Source organism: Grampus griseus, assembly GCF_964374135.1.
Source record: "Grampus griseus genome assembly, chromosome: 6".
NCBI lineage: Eukaryota > Metazoa > Chordata > Mammalia > Artiodactyla > Delphinidae > Grampus > Grampus griseus.
Window position 1 is genome coordinate 98,739,384 of NC_139000.1, and position 17,905 is coordinate 98,757,288.

The window sequence follows — 17,905 nt, forward strand, 5'->3', positions numbered from 1 at the left end:
CCGGGGGCACGTCGTGAGGACACTCGGGAAGAGAGGAATCCGCCAGGTGCAGGGGTCTGGGCGGGGACAGGTCCTGGCCCCTCGAGGAGCCCTCGCGAAGCCGATGAGCTAAGGCAGCGCCAACTCCCGCTACCGCTCTCGCCCGCCCGCCGGAGCGAGCACGGCCCCTTTAAAATCCATGTAAACAAAGCTTTGTTCCCCCGGCCCCCTCCCCTCGCGCCCCTCGGTCCGCTCCTTCCTCCACCCGCCCGCAGCGTCTCCGGGCCGCTGACGTTGCCGCGCCTTTACGCCGTCCCAACGGCGCTGCGCATTCTCCAACCGCGGCCCCGGCCGCCCGGGCCTACGCAGACGGGCGGTGCTACGCCGCGAGCGCTGCGCGACGAGCCCCCAGCGCGCAGGCGCAGCGGCGACGGCGGCGGCGGCGGCGGCCCGGCCGAGGTGCGCGCTGGGGGGGAGGGGGGCCAGAGAGGAGCATGAATGGAGCAAAATGGCGGATCATGTGCAGGTGAGAGGAGCCGCGGGGGAGGGGGCGGCCGCGGAGAGTGGGGAGTGGGGTCGCACGCGGCCCAAGGGGCTCGGGCCGGCTTGGGGCTCACCGGGCCCGCGCCGCCGCCACTCGGGGCTCCGGAGCCGCCGCCCGTCCCGGAGCTCTGGGGCCTTTCCCGCCTCCTGGGCCGGGGGCCTCCTCCATCCCCTCCCACCCCGTCCCACGCCTCTCGCGCTGGGCTGGAGGTTCAGGGATCGGCGCCCCAGCTGGCACAGCCTACATCGCTTATCAGTGACTGCCCTCCCACTGGAGGGAGGCCTCTTGCAAGTCCTCAGTGCCCCCCAAGACGGGGAGGGGAGGGAGACCCCTTGCCGACTCTGTCCTGAGGGGAACTTCCCCATCACACCCGCCAGCCCTAAACAGATAACAAAAAGAATACCTCGCACTGACAAACCTCGCTCTACCGAGTCTTTCCCGCCGCCTTCCTCTTCACGCCCCCGAGTACAAGAGACCCCCCTCCGGCCTCCTCCCCCCTCCCACGGATGCGTCCTACACTCCCCCACTGCTGGTCGCACAGCCTGCAGGGCCGAGCTCCCCCGTCCTCCAAAATGGGTGCTCAGGCCTGGGCCCGCCCTCCCTCCGGTGCCCCTATCCCCAGTGAAGGAGTTGAGTGCCCACACCTCCTCTGAAACACGGGGTGGAGGGGGTGTGTCTGAAACGAGAGATGCAACGTTGGGTGCAGACGTTGCTCTGGAGGGTCCTGATCGGGCTCCAGGGCTGCCCCAGGCGTGCTTTGGGCCCAGGCCACTTTTCTTCAAAGACACGGCACAGGCCCTAGGAAGGGACAACCCATACCGAACCTAATAGTAGCTGTAGGACTCAGGGTTATTTCTTGCAAACTCGATAAAGTTTTTCCTCTCTGTGCTTTAGATCTGATATTTTTATGACAGTTATTGTTACAAATCTGTTGTCAGAAACCTTTGGATTTTCTAGCAGAGGTTTTGTATTGTGGGAAGTAGAAAAGAGGATAACAAGTGTCGCCTTATTTTGCATACTGTATAGTTATCATTCCTCGAGTAAAGAGGATGATCTTATTCCTCACATTATGTCTACAAGGAGGTGGATGGTGTGACTTCTACCAATTTCTTTGGGAGAGAAGGGACTAAATAAATTCTCAGGCCAGGGATCAGTAGAGTAAATCTTAGAAGTGTGAGGTACAAGTTATCAGGACAGAATTATATCAAAAATTGTAATCACAGATGGAAGACCACAGGATTTGTGTTTCAAAGCCAGTATCGTGGCCTAATTCAGAAGTAGCAATAAAACTTGGTACAAGGTGATAGTAATAATAATAGTGAGCACCTTGAGTTTTATAGCAGCCATTTCTAAGAAGCGTGAAGGATTTTTTATGTGTTTTTTTTTTAATTCTTCCATTCTAAAGGAGTAGATAGGCAAGAACTACTTCTGTCATTTTGAAGAAACAAACCAAAGCACAGAACTTATATGAGATTTGCTTAGGGTAAGGCTAAAGTGGATCAAAGGCTTTTGACTTTGGGTCCCGTGCTCTTATCTATTGGGGGAAAAAAAGTAGTGTCTGTGAGCATTCCAGAACATGGTTTGAATAGATAGCCTTTCTGAATGATGCTTTGGAAGGCAGAGGAAGTCCGTGTACTTTTATGAATATACATCTGTTTTATCTCTTGCAAAGAAGTTTCTCTTAATGTGATCTCTCCTACCTTTTGAACAAAAAGGTTGTCATTCCTCACTAGAGGAAAGTCAAGATGGGTCAAAGCAGTCTTCATAGCAATTATGTCTCAAAGGAGGGTCTGCCTTATTTTTAGTAAGGGGATTTTTTCCCCCACCCATCCCCAAATAAAAATCTACCAAAGTAAGAATTTATTAATTTTTCAAAACAAAGAGGACTATGCCAGTCCATTGTTTTATTTGACGTTGGAGAGTTGTAGTATGTTACTCTCTAAATTAGCGGTCTTTATAACAACAGGGTAAGTTTGCGAGAGCTTTTTCTCTTTAAATAGAATGGGGCATATTGCTTTTCTTTGTTAGACCACTAGATTACTTTTAGTATTGGATACTCGGAAAGTTTAACGTGGTACCTTATTGTAGCAGAAAACCTTCCCAAGAAAAAGATAGATTCTCCCCTGTGTGGAAAGAGTAAATAAATGAAAAGATTAAAGACAAATCTGAAGTGCATTGAGGGGGAATATTTTTCTGAAAACACTATTGGAACATGAAGTTTAAAAAGGAGCCTATCAAAGGTCCAAGACTGATTATTTGAAAGTTTCATAGTAATACTAAATAGTTGACTTATTATGTATCTAGTGCTTGTCTGAACCACCAGGGTGAGCAGTTTTTTTTGTTTTGTTTTTTTTCTATTGACACTAAGCAAGTGTCATATGATTCTCAGGCTGGAGTCCTGAGCATCTCTTCTGATAAGTGTTTAATGGAAGTCACAAAATGGTAGTAATGGGAAAATTGTAATATTTGTGTCTTTTAGCTCTGTTGGTGTCATAGTCAAGCCTCTTAAGAAGAGAGACTTGTAAGAAAGAATCTCCTTGTTGTGATGAGTTTCTTATTCTTGGTCTTAGATGACTCTAACACCCACCATAGAGGCAGTGATTAACTGTAAAAAAAAAAAAAAATCAAACTCATTTGTGTTTATCTTCATAAAATGAACACTCCTCCTTCCTTTTTTTTTTAATATCTAAAGTTAGATTAGATAATGAGGATTCAGTATTTCCACTTGCTGACTACTTATTGTAAGGAAATGAAGATGGCTTAGTGTACAGTGGTAATGAAAAAATTAAGGATCAGATGTTAGCTTTAATTGTGCTAGCTGTATTCAGGCTCTTGAGAGGAAAAGGAAAGCGTATATAATAATTGTATATTAAGTATATTTAACATATAATTATATGTAAATATATTAAATGAAGGATAACTCTGGAGTTCATTGGATTTATTATGTTGTTATGCTGGGCCTTACCCACAGTCTTACAGTATTATTTACTGGGCTCTATATTATGACTGTGTAGTAACAGAAAATACGATTTTCAGATAGTCATATTTGTTTAAATATTGACCACCAGTGTAACTCTAGAGAGTCAAGAAGAATCATTTAAACTGGCAGGTTAAAATTTAACAGAGTGCAAAAGTTTAGCCTGATTAGAGCAAAAGATAGTTGTCTTTTTAGCTTTTAAAACTATGCAAGGAAACATCAGAGGATCTACCCGTGGTTCATTTTGAGAAGAGAATTCTGTACAACTTTCGAACATTTTTAATGGGAAAAAAAGAAAAAACAGTTACTTTTCTAACTTTCTTTCAGTTAAGCTAATACCATAAAGTTTAATGTGTGCAAGGCCCTTTGCTGTGCTGGGCACTGCAAAGGATTCCAGGCTGAGAAAGATACTGGAGCCAGACTGCTGAAGTGTCAAATTCTAATGCTGTGTTGGGCAGGCTTCAGAAGGCAAATGGATACAAGAACTTAATACATTGATTTCAAAGCATGCTACGTTTGTGTTGGATGATATGAAATAGCTACGTCCCCTCACTCACCCCAGCTACCTCTTCTGTGGATTTGTATAAATAATATGTCTGTATTTTAAAAGAACATATTTATATGTACTTGATAATTCTGATTTAGTTTTACTTCCTCTCGTGAGAAAAACCTTCAGAAAAATTAAGGGTTGTATATATGCATGTAGTATCATTCAAACACTTATGCAATAAAACAAAATATATTACTGTAATGGAATCTCTATTTAGATGGAGCCAGGAGAAAGGAGCATTAAGAAGATCCCTGGTCTGTATCTTACAGATAAATTAACTTCCATTTGATCCAGAAATTGATATTCATAACCACCAGCTGTATTTTCTTTTTTCTTAGTTGGGTTTTGAAACCAATATTGTACCACAGCCCTTCGAGAAGGGAAAGTTGCCAGTTTAAACCGATAAGCTGATGTCTCTGTAGGTACAACTACTGAGGCCACTTTGCTCACTTTAGTATACTAAGGAAGATAGTATTTAGATGTTGCATCATTTTTTTTTTTTTTTAACACCAAACATATATTATCTCACAGGTATTCTGAGTCAGGAACCCGGGAGTGGCTTAACTAGATGGTTCTAGTTCAGGGTCTTTGATTTGCCCTCAAGCTGTGAGCCAGGCCTGCAGTCCTTCTCAAGGCTTGACTGAGGATGGAGAGCCTGTTTCCAAGCTCACCCACATGCTCACTGGCAGGCATCATCAGTTAGTTGCTTGCAGGCAGATGGGCTAGGGGCCACAGCGCCTCACTGGCTGTTGTCTGGGGGTTTCAGCTCTTTACCACATGGACCCTTCCTAGAACATAAATTCTAAGAACTTCTGTTTTACATTATGTAATGATGTCTGCTATGTATAAGTGACCCATCTTTGTTACTGTTTTTTTTTTTTAACCTCTTATTGAAATATACCTTCGGACAGGTGCAAAACTCGTAACTGTTCAGCTTGATGAATTTTCACAAAGTGAACACTCTTGGGAATTCCTGGTGGTCCAGTGGTTAAGACTCCACACTTTTCCTGCCTAGGGACCAGGTTCGATCCCTGGTCAGGGAACTAAGATCCCACAAACCGCACAGTGCCGCCAAAAAAAAAAAAAAAAAAAAAAAAAAAATGAACACTCTTCTAACCAACACCGAAATCCACAATATTTTCAATGCCTCAGAAGTCCCTCTGGTGCCCCCCGCTCAACAACTACCCATAGATCCTTCTGCCTGAGGGTAACTATTGTACTATCCTGCCATTTAATTTTTAAGTATGCTTTTAGGAGTCCAGCTGAGGAAGTCCTGTCCATGAGAGCTTAAACTTCAGAGCCAGGGGAGAAGCTGTATAGAGCAGTGGTCCTTCAGCTGTGGGGGGAGTTGGTTTGTTTTTTTATTTTTTTAGAATGTAATGGCAGCTGTGTGCTCTCTAAGGAGGGAAAGTATACCTACACAAAGATTTGCCTACAGTTTCAGGCCATTCATGAACTTTAGAACTCGAGTTTAAAGATACATTCCTTTTTAGATGAAATGCTTACCACATTTTATTGAGAAACTGATTTACAAGTCTTTCTCTTTTGACCTGTGTGAAAGGCTAGTTCTCGGTCTCACTATGTATTCCTGGAGAGTTACATGCAGGCTGAATTTTTAAATATGGAATTCTTGAGGATGATTAAAAACAGTTAATGACTATTAAGCATCTGATGGCCTGTTCTTAGACACATGCAAGAAAGTACAAGATGTAATGCCCTATTTTCGGGGGCGTTGCATGTTAATTGGAGAGATAACGAGCCTGGGTTGAGTTGTGAATTTGCAGTGAGACATTGGTTTTTGTCAGCATGTCTCTGAATGAAGGGACTCTTGCTCCCATCACCTTTTTCCTCCAGTCCAGTACATCTGAGTTCACGCCCCACACTTATAGTGACTCACTGTGACAGGGAATTCTCAATGGAATGAGATTGGTACCCAGGAGTCATATCAAAATCTTGCGGAAAGGAGGGGAATTGTCAAAAATTGGGTCTTAAGTATAGCTGATATTTGCATCCCTCGCTTTTCACTCCTTCATACGTTTGTGCGCACGCACACGAAAACACACATACACACATGCTCCTACCGTCATAAATGGAAAAGATGTGTTTGAGAGAAGGCAGCATTGGAAACTTCATGCTAGCATTTATTGGACTTTTAGCTGCTTGCCATTTTACATGATCTCATTTAATGCTCACAGCCAGTCTATAAGGTAGGTATCATAGAGATAATAGTAATGGAATGTTCCTTGAAATAGGTTGATGAAAGGACTTAGTGTCTCCAGAAGACCAGAGAACTGTTGGAAGATTTAGGTGACAGTTGTGGTGGTGGTTATTGTACAACTTACTGGTGGGGGACCTTGGTTGGGGGTAGATGAAAGGGTGACAGCAACATTTATGGAACATCTGTTATGTGCCAGCACCATGCTAAGCCCCTTTATTTGTATTATGCCATTTAACTGGGCAATTCATTTAGTCTCCTTGAACCTGGATTAGGTGATCTCTTAAGTCTCTTATACTTCCAGCATTGTGGCTGGCATTTCCAGTTGTCATTCCTTACCGTTCTCTCCCAAGTAAACTACATGTTCTCAATTCATATGTACATTGTCATAAATTTTCCTAAAATATTTATTTTTTTATAATATTTTTTAAAATATTTACTTCCTAAAAAATTTATTTCCTAAAATATTTATTTCCATTTCTTCTATCTTAAATATGCCTTCCTCTACCCCACCTCCCAATTTCTTAACTCTCAGAGGTGGTGTTTTTTTGGGGTGGGGGTACTAATAGTCTGTAGCACATCTCACAAACTGAGCTCTGATATACCCCAAATAATAAGTAAAGAGCCCTCTTAGTTGGACAGTAAGTAGTGAAGGACATTTTTTGTGGGCCAAGAAATTAACATTATTAGTCAGATGTTGTTGCTTGTAGACTGAAAAATGATTCTCACTTAAAAGTCCCTGGGTTTGGGGCTTCCCTGGTGGCGCAGTGGTTGAGAGTCCGCCTGCCGATGCAGGGGACATGGGTTCGTGCCCCTGTCCGGGAAGATCCCACATGCTGTGGAGCGGCTGGGCCCGTGAGCCATGGCCACTGAGCCTGCGCGTCCGGAGCCTGTGCTCCACAACGGGAGAGGCCACAACAGTGAGAGGCCTGCGTACCGCAAAAAAACAAACAAACAAACAAACAAACAAACAAACAAAAAACAAACAAAAAGTCCCTGGGTTTAAGCCTCTCTTAGAGAGAAACTAGTTAGGTGAAAAGCAGTCAAAATGCTTTCCTATAAATACCTTGGAAAACAATTAGATTAATAGAATATCCCTTGTACTACATCAGGAAGTTGTGATCCTACAGCTCTGATGGCCTTTTAGAAGTTTTAAGTGTATGAATGTGTGTTGGTCACAAAAGCTGATCTCGTTTCTATTTTGTATGATAAGAAATTATGGTATTTGAAGTGTGTAGTCTCAGAAAGAATTGAGAGCTATGCTAGACATATGCCCTAAAATTTCAGTCAAGTTTATGATTAAATGGGGTGTATTTAAGGTCAGAAATGGGAAAAGCAGGGTTTTTTAAAGGATTTTTTCCAAGTGTATTTAGTATTGTTTGCAGAGTTTTGAAAGCTTGTGTCCTAAGTTTGGCAAATCATTTCAGATCTTTTTTTTTTTTTAACTGAGTCACCTCCACTAACTCCTGAATTTTGGTATTTTATTTCTCTCTTCCAAAAGGACATTGTCTAAAGTCAAGCATGACATTTAATTTGACTCTAGGAACCTGTAACACCGTTTGCTCTGAAAAGAATCTGGGAAGCCATATTTGCATTTCACATATCTGTACTCAGTTAAAAAAATAAAACTCCATCCCAGTTTTGCCCAATGTATAGCCATAAATTATTTAAAATATTATTTATTTTGTGTTAGTGGGTGATTTTTTTTTTATCATTAACTTGTCATTGACCCATCTGACAAGTCGCTGTAAGGTCTTGTCAAAAACTAGTCTAGAATTTAAAAGAATGAATAAAACTTGCTAGAAAATGGGACCTTGTTTTCTTTCCTTTTAATATTTTTGAATTGATAACGTCATTCCAGAGTTGAGCAAGTTTCATCAGGCCTTCGTAAGCATATAACAAATGTTTTTAAACAAATTGAATCTGAGCAACAGGTTCGTTGTTGTTGTTTTGTTTTGTTGTTGTTGTTTTTGAATAAGGACAGTATCTCAGAGGCGTTACAAATGAAAGCTTGTTTTAACATAAAGCATTATTTACTAATTCTTGGACTCTTACATTTTAGTCTTATTTAAAATACATGTTCCAAACAGGGAGATCAGAATGTTGTGAACAGGAAAGATTTCAATTCACAGAATTCCTAAAACCTGTCCCTTCAAAGCTCTTTGATATAGGTTACTATTAATGTGCCCTGCAGATCCCATCCGCTGTGATAGTGTGAGACTTCAGAGTAACTTATCTATCCCTCCCTTACCCATCTCCTCAAATTTAAACAGCACTTACAAAAGTGAATATATCAGTTCACAGAGATTGCTGTGAGTAAATCTGATGCCAGTGGAATCAAGACTTTCTTTAAATCACCTTTATGTGTACAGTAAACAGCATCCATTTAAAGTGTACAATTTGACAAATATATACCTGTGACTGTTTCACCACAATCAAAATACAGAACATTTCCTCCTAACTGCAGTCTACCCCTCCCTGAACCCTCAGCCCCCAACAATCCTGATCTGCTTTTTGTCATTGTAAATTAGTTTGTATATCCTAGAATTTTATGTAATGTACTTACTATGTACTCTGGTTTTTTACTTGTTTTGCTCAATGCAGTGATTTGGAGATTCATTCAGGTTGTTGCATAGTATTAGTAGTTGGTTACTTTTTATTGCTGAGTAGTATTCCATGGTATGAAGTACCACCCTTTATGTATCCATTCACCTCTGCGGGGGGGGGGGGGGTTGGTGTTCAGTTTTTAGTCCCTGTGAATAAAGGGACTATGAGTATTCATGTGGAAGTCTTTGTATAGACACACATTTTCTTTTCTCTTGAGTTAAGTACTTGGAGTAGGATGACTGGGCCCTATGGTATGGTTAACTTTTTAAAGAAACTGTCAATTTTCCAAAGTGATTGTACCATTTTACTTTCTCACCAGCAGTGTAGAATAGTTACAAGGAATCCATATCTTCACCAGCCTTTGGTATTGCCATTCTTGTGGGAGACCTTACTGTGGTTTTAGTTGGCATTTCCTTGATGACTAACAGTGTTGACTGTCTCTTCCTGTGCTCACTGACCTTTCTTGTATCTCAGAGGTTCGCGAACCAGGCTGGTGGTTTGGCCCTACAAACTGTTTTTGTATGGCCTAAAAACTAAGAACAGTTTTTATATTTTTAAATGGTTGAAAAAATCTAAAAGAGAATAATATTCCATAACACATGATAATTACATGAAATTCTGATTTTTTTAATTCATAAATAATAGTTGTAATGGAACACAACCATGCGAGCTCCTTTACACATTCATTGTGTATGGCTACTTCTGTGTTACAATGGCAGAGTTGAATAGTTGCAACAGAGACCGTTTGGCCTACTAGCCCACAAAGCCTAAAATATTTACTATCTGGCCTTCGACAGAAAAAATTTGCAGACTCCTGGGGGTTGTCCCCTCAAATCTATTGCCTGACTTCTGAGTGGGGAGAGGGCTAGCCCAGTATGGTTCTAACCCAAGCCCAATTTGACAGGAACCAGATCAGACTTCATCCATTTTGTTGACTGTGGCATTTATACTGCACTGTCCAAAATGGTAACCAGTAGCCACATTTTGCTATTTTAATTTAAATTAAAAATTAAGTTCTTCACTCACATTTCAAGTGCCCAGTAGTCACATGGTGACTGCCATATTGCACAATGCAGGTATAACATCTTTCCATTATCATGGAAATTTCTTTTGGACAGTGCTACTCTAGAATAATAAAAATTTGCCACAAAACCAGAGATTGGACGCAGAGGTGGAGCATAGGTTATAGAATTGCTTTCCTGTGTGCCTGTAAAAATAAGCTAAATCCTCATTCTCCCAGGTATGTGAATGTAAATGGATATATTAAATAATTTACTTAAGATTACTTACTGTTTATGCTATGAACCTATGATATGTTTGTTCTCTTAGCCAAGGGAGTGAGAGGAAGCAGTCAAATCATAAAAGAAATTCAGAATTCTACTGATAGGAAGTAGTGTTTTAGGGACTTCTAAAAAGTACCCTAAATGTATTCTCCCTCAAAGCACTTTGCAAAAACAAACCTTCTAAAATCCCCGTGTATTTGTAACCATTTTACAGATAAGATGGAGGGAGAATATTGAGGAAGGTATTAAGCCATTACATCACTTATTCAAGGTGCTAAGTCTTGATATAGTAGCAATTCTGGTTCCCTTCAGCTAACTAATTTTAAAATATTATTGACCTTAAAGTATCTCATAATTATAGCGTTAGCTTTGAAAATAACCCAGAAATATTCTAAATTAAAATGGTTGAGATGGCCTATTTTAAGGTTGTATTTAAAGGCTTTCCTTCACATCGGTGAAAACTGTTTTTTGTGGTTCGACTCTTGGAGGCAAGCATAACCAATTCTGAATACTGAAGTGATGGGTCAATAAATATATTATCAAATATAGTCACCCTCTTCTTTAGCAAAAAAGATGTAATTATTATAGTAGATGAATTATCTTGTTCTTAACATGAATAGAAGTGTTTATAAGTTTTTGTTGACTGTTCAGTCATGTCAATATGGTACAACCTAGAAATGTTTTGCTGAAGTAAGAAAATAAATACACCAGCTAACAGTAAGAAAGTAGCATGTTGGTATTCTAGTGATGTTCTCGTATGTAGATATAAGGAAATGTGTAACGAGTGAGGTACAGCATCAATGCTCAAGGACCTGAATAACTAGAAATGTATACCAACAAGGACTATGGCGTGATATAGGTGATGTGACACATGTATGCATAGAACATAATGAGACATAAATGTTAGTCCTCCTTTAGAGACCCAGGAAAGGCTTCTTAAAGTAGTGAATGCCTAAGCCAGATCTAAAAAGACATGGTATTCTTTCTCCCAGTTGGTAAGCGTATACCAGGCAGAGAGAATACCATAAGCAAAGCTATATATGTTCATGGAACATTCCAGGAAAGTGAAAGCAATGAAATATTGCAGCTGTATAGGGAATAAAGTGGAGCAAGGTAAGAAATGAGACTCTAATGGTAGAAGAGAGCAGAACATGAAGACCCTGTTATATCTTAATAAGGAATTTGTACAGTAGATGTGTAGTTGAAGGTTTTTAAGTAGAAGTGACAGAATAATTACATCACTGGGGTGATGGTATAAAAGATTGATTGGATGTAGACAAAGTAGGAGATGAAGCAGTAGTCTGTGCAAGAAATAATTGGGACTTGAACTAACATAATTTAGCTGTAAGGATGGAGAATTAGGAGATTGATGTTAAGGAGGTTATACTATGGGGTTTGGTTAACAGTTGAATGTGTAAAGTGAGAAGGCAGGCTCCCACATTTCTGGGCAGAAAAGTTGAGAGCAAATGAATGAACAGGATGTTGAAAAGATAGTAAGGTCAGTCTTGAATATACAGATTTTGAGGTGCTGGTAAACATTTGAGTGGAGATGTCCAGTAGGCATTGGCTTACTTGTTGTCCACTTGGGTTGGAACTCATGTTTTCATAGTGAAAGTCCATTTCAGTAGCCTTTAGATATTGTAAATATGTAAAGTGTTAGCTGCTCACAGTATACACCTATCATATTTCTTATTAAGTCTTACAGCAACTGTAAAACTTGAGTGAAACCCTGATGTTTTATTCTAGTTTGGTTTCTGAAACAGCCTCATATTATGTTACCAGCAGCAGGAGTAAAAGGCTTTTGACAATCAGCAGTGAAATTGGCATGCATGTAATGCGAAAAAGAGGTCATATTCCAAGGAGTTTGAGTAAACCTTACAATGTTGACAACTCTGGCCATCAATATGTCTTAAAGGTTTCTTTATTGTTAAGGCAGTTAAAACTAAATCTGCTTGATCTTGAAGTAAATCTATAGCCCTTGGTCTGTTTTGTCTCCCCATCCCATTTTTATCTTTTGGAAAACCAGATTAGTTTTTCTTTATTTCCCATCGGAACTAGTGTTTGAGGGGTATTCAGAAAAGGCTTCTTTTTTAAAAACTCGTAATTTCTTCTATTAGAGGATTCTCCTAAATCTTCTATTTCACAGCTTGCCTGATCTTCCTTATTTGGTGACTTGATGAGTTATTGGAAAACATTTTTCATAGATCATATAATAGTGTAAACTTAAAGGCAAATAGATACTTTACAAAACTGTTAAGGGAAAAATTATTTAGAATTCCAGAAAATCAGAAAACTGGCATGTACGGGGTGTGTATGCCAAAACATCTTAGGAAACATTTACTCAAAAACTCTTTTTTACTTTTTTTATCAGAGGGTAAATATGGAACTCTAAATTCTTGCCTCTCTGAATCAGAGTTCAGGGTTCCAAGATTAAGTATTTGTGATTACCTTTATCTTTCTTCCTTTAATATTCTGTTTTGAGCTTCTTACACTTTTTTGTTGAGTCTTCTAAAGGAGTACATACGGTGTTTGGGGTTTTCTCATGGGAAGAGAGATAAGGAGAGTTGAGAAGCTTCCTTCTGAATATTTAGGCCAGTAAAAACTCTCTTTTCTCTTTATCCCTTTATTTCTTACATTTCTTTCATTCTTACTAGCAAGCTTTTAAACATTTTTTAACAATAGTTAGACTGCTAGTCAATAGGCCAGAGGAGATGCTGTCTTAATATCTCAGAATATTAAATCTCACTGTGGCTCAGAAATTACAGGCTGTTCATTCTTGATACAAACAGACTGTTCATTCTTGATACCTGTAATACACAAGTATAAAGAAATAACATACAAATGGGAGAATTTAAGGAAAGTCGGCTTATACACATTGTATATTGTGTATTTGATACATCCATTGACTTAGAGAACCAAAGACACTTTTCTGTAGGGCAAGAAAGTATTAATTGGCATGTGATATACTGTACTACTTTATTGCTACAATTATAGGTGTATCTGACATTCTGAGGTATTAGAAAACTATTAAAATGTCTCCTTATGATGTTATCGTCATTACTGTCGTTTAATGGTTGATGTGCTGTTTTGAAAAATTCCTGTAATTCAAGGATTCAGGATTATATCAATCATGAGTTCCCCAATCACATGTACAGGTTTAAGATTGGAATACTGCCCTGACCCCTGTGTTTAAATGGACAGCTATTTTAATGATGTACAATAGTAGCTTGCTTCCTATTTAATATTACATTTTATTTAAGAAAGCGTTTTAAAGCCAGTTAACATGTCTCCACCAAGTATACTGGTTTTTTTGGTTTTGGGGGTGGTTGTTTTTTTTGCAGTACGCGGGCCTCTCACTGTTGTGGCCTCTCCCGTTGTTACGGAGCACAGGCTCCGGATGCGCAGGCCCAGCAGCCATGGCTCACGGGCCCAGCCGCTCTGCGGCATGTGGGATCTTCCCGGACCGGGGCACGAACCCGTGTGCCCTGCATCAGCAGGCGGACTCTCAACCACTGCGCCACCAGGGAAGCCCAAGTATACTGTTTTTGTTTAGCTACAACTGAGTATTTAATGTTTCATTTATGAATGCTATAATTGTATGACATGTCCATGGTAATGAGAATAATAGTGTTACCAGGTTAATGAAATGGGATTAGAATCACATAATTTTTAAGCTAAAAAGAATCTTAGAGTGTGATGATAAAATTTTTAAAAATTCATATGCCCTCTTTTTGGAGGATAGCTAGCTGTATATTATTGTTTTTTAGAGATAATGCAAGAATTTTAACTATCCCGACCATTAAAATCTTAATTTTGTTATACAATTAGCAGAATTAAAGAAAAATTACAAGTCATCATGCTTAAAGAAGGTTTATTAGACAAGAATAGGTTTAGACAAGAAAAATTTTTTTTAATTGTGTATTTCATTTCTATGGAGCAGGCACTGTACTAAATACTAGAGATAAAGCAGTGAAGAAAATAGGCATGGTACTTGCTCAGAGATAGATACTCAGAAATTGTACCAATAAATATATATTTACAGTTTGTGATAAGTGATACGAAGGAAAAAGGTTGTATTGAAATCTTTTGAGAGTGATTTCTTATTTTTATTTTTGGGTGGGCATATTAAGGAAAGGAAGGGGACAGTGTACCAGACAAAAAGAAATGGCATGTTTAAAGGCCCTGAGGTCTGGAAGACCTCCCCTCACAGAACTGGAAGAGATCATCCTGGCTGCAGCTTAGTGAACCAGGAAAGATGATGCTACAGAGATTAGCAATCCCTAGCATATGATGGATTGCTTTTCAGGTATTCAGATCAGATTTTCAGAGATTTAAATGATTTATTAGAATGCTCATTCTATAAATTAAATGAAAAGAGCAAGGAGTGAAACTTTGTGTAGTGTTCCAGTTCTGATTTTTAGTTGCCAGGGTGGAAGTTGTAATGGCAAGAAGGAAGCACACCACAAAGGAGATCGTGATTATCTATGTGATTTTTTTTTTCCTTCCTGTGTTTTTAGTTTGGCTATTTATTAGAGTTATGAGAAATGATATGACTAAAATAAGCATATTTGTGTTAGTAAATGGGGACTGTCTTTTGAATAAAATACCTTTTTCCCCAAGATAATTTGTTATCTCTAAGAACTATAATAGTTGTATATACGTTAAAAGTTGTGTTTTGGTATATCGTGTGTGTGTGTGTGTGTGTGTGTGTGTGTATACCTTATTATGTTATACATATATAACCTTGTAACCTTAGTTCCAACTAGCTGGAACATTTATTCTGGTATTCATCAAAAATCAAACTGTTTTCTTCAAGAATATTTAATGCCCTTTGATTAAATCATTCTATTCTGAATATATTGCTATTTACATGAGAAAGTAAAAACTCACATTTTTATTATACTTTTCATTTTATCCATTGAAATTCATTATGGGGTAGAGATCTGATTTCACTTTTTCCCATGTGGCTTTTCTCAACCTTGTTTATTGTGTAGTCCACTCAGCTTTTCTCCCATGATCTGTATTACCATGACTGTGATACAAGTTTTCTTTTGGTGTTCTGTCTGTTCCATTGATCTGTTTCTCTGTCCCTCTGCCTATACCATACTCTTAATCAATGTAGCTTTATAATAAATTTGGGTCTCTGGTAAGGCAAGTTCTCCCAGACTTGATCTTCTTCAAAATATTCTCCATTATTCTTGGCCCTTTTTCTCTTCCACATGAATTTTAGGATCAGCTGGTCAAATTTATTATATTCAGTTTGGGTTGCTAATATTTTATTTAGGATTTTTGTAACTGTTCATAAATGAAAATCGGCCTATAATTTTCTTTTGTCATACTTTGCTCTCCCATTATCTGGTTTTGGTATCAAGATTATACTAGCCTTAGACTCAGGTGAGGAGCTTTCCTATTTTTCTTTCATCCCTCCCTCCTCCCTCCCTTTCTTTCTTTTGTAGAGCAATTTAAATAAGATTGGTATTAGTACTTAAATGTTTGGTAGCAATTACATAAATGTTTTTTGCAGTGGGGCAGTAGATCTTTTCAGTTAAGTTGTAATTTTCTAAAATTTTTCATTTTATCAAAGTTTTCCAATTAATTCACATAATGTCCATAGAATTGTTATTTTTTTAATTTCTGTGCTGTCTTTCTAAGTGAATTTCCTTCTTTCTGCTATGTGCATCTTTTAGTAATTATTTCAGCAATTTGAATAAGAAACTCAGTCTGCTTTTGTCTGAAAATGTTTTTCTTTAGCTCACTCACTTTTGAAAGATAGTGTAGCTAGAAATAGAAGTATAGAAATACAATACTGTCACTTTCTCTCACCCATTGAAGAGATTATTCCATTGTCTTCCATCTTTTGTTGTCAGGTATTCTGTCAGGCTCCTTATCGTTTCTTTAGTAAAATTACTGTATGTCTTGGCTGGGATATATAGTCTGGAACAGTCCCAATTTTTTACTCCTATTGTCTTGGGATCCCATCTGGTTTAACATTTGTCTCAGAAAAAAAAAGTGTCCCAGTTTGGAAAATAAATTATGTGCTCACTCTATTTAAGATCTAAGATCTTCTCCTCTTTGTTTTACTGCAAAGTGGGATGGGTTGATATTTATTGATTCTGTTTGATACATGTTATATTTCTTGAAATTGGGGATTTCTAGTTTTCATCAGTTCAGGAAAATTCTCTGAATATTGCCTTTTGCATTCTCTGTCTTCCCTTCTGGAAACCTTTTTAGACATATGTTGGATCTTCTTGTTCTGTCTCCTGTATGTCTTAACCACTCATATTTCATGTCTTTTTTTTTTTGTCTAGTCTGCATAATTTCCACAGATTTCTCTTTTAGTTCACTAACTCATTCTTCAGCTGTGATTATTCAGCTGTTTAACTCATCTTCTGAACTTTTTGATTTAATTGGCTTATATTTTCCAAAGTTTCATTTCGTATTTATTCAAATCTGCCTCTTCTTTTTTTCCAAGTGTCTTGTTCTCTTAAGGTTTTGATTATTTCAACATCTGTACTCATCTCTGTCATGTTATCTTATGTGAATTTCTTACAGGTTTAATTCTTCTGTTGGTCTGCTGATTCTTGCTCTCTTCATGTTTTCAGTCTTAGATTATGAGATAAACTGGAATAGAGAGTTGTCTGTGGAAATCTTGTGTGGCCTGGATCAGATGTGCCCTCTAGTGGAGAGGTTTTATATTTAACTCCACCCGTCAAGAAGTACCATTGGCCCAAGGTCAATTTATATGTTACTTTCTTACCTGCGATATGCTGAACCAGAGTTTGACACCAATCCTTGGTTACAGATTCTCAGGAGATTTTTTTCCTTTTACCCGGAGTCCAGATTAAGATAGACACGCTTCCTTATTGTCCCTATACAGTGGGCAGATTTTAAACTTATATTTTATATCTTTTATTTTTTTTTAGTCTACCTTCTCTCTGAGATATTTTATTTACTAGTATGAATCAAGAATCCTTGGGGACTCATTTCCAACTTGGACCCAATGCAGGCCCAGAGCATCTCTTTTCCTTGCACAGATGTCAAAACGTAAGCCCCTAGATTACCAAGACCGAAAACCAACACCCCACCCTCCATCTGCACCAGGACAGTCACAGGTTATCTTTCATGCTTACTTCTCTGGTTTTTCGTTCTCGCTTAGTTTTTGGCCCTCATTGATTCCCCCTACTCTTTAGTTACCACAGCCACGCATTTAAAATGATTTTTGTCTTATTTAAATAGCAGCTCTAGATGTTTGTGTCAGGAAGGTTTGAAGCTAACTAGTTGACCATATTGCCAGAACCAGAAGTATGAACCTCATTTACAAAGTATTTTTAGATGTACTATTTCTTTTGATTTCCATATCAAGGTGCAAGCTTCCTCCGGGCAAGCAAAATAATTGGAAATTGAGCTTTTTGCCCAAATCAGTGAGAGCCAGGATTAAAATTCTAGTATTACGCTCCAAGTCTAGGTCTCTTGCCAAAACTCCCTCTTTTCTACTAAATACAGGTAGTAGAAACTCATGTATTTATCGGAATGTATATTTGTTTTTACTAAATAGCTTGGTCTTTTGCTTCTTTAGGATTTGAAAGGAATTTATTTTTTCAGGAAGTATGGTTTAGTGGAAAGAGCATTGGATTTGAAGCAACACCTAAATTTTAATTTATTTAATGGCAGCATAACCTTGGGCAAATAATTTTAATCGTCGGGGCTTTAGTTTTCTTACATGTAGGTGTTGTCTGGGGTATTGAGACTT

The 17,905-nt window shown here is 38.8% G+C and overlaps 1 protein-coding gene across 3 annotated transcripts in view; it reads left to right on the plus strand.

The window, feature by feature from the left end:
- The first annotated feature begins 432 nt into the window (after positions 1-432).
- XPO7 (exportin 7) overlaps positions 433-17,905 on the plus strand; it is an 86,068-nt gene continuing 68,595 nt past the window's right edge. For all 3 annotated transcript variants that reach the window (XM_082655736.1, XM_082655738.1, XM_082655737.1), the window contains exon 1: positions 433-505. In XM_082655736.1, coding sequence (XP_082511862.1) covers positions 488-505 — 18 coding nt within the window. In that variant the 5' untranslated portion in view covers positions 433-487. The remainder of the gene's footprint in view (positions 506-17,905) is intronic.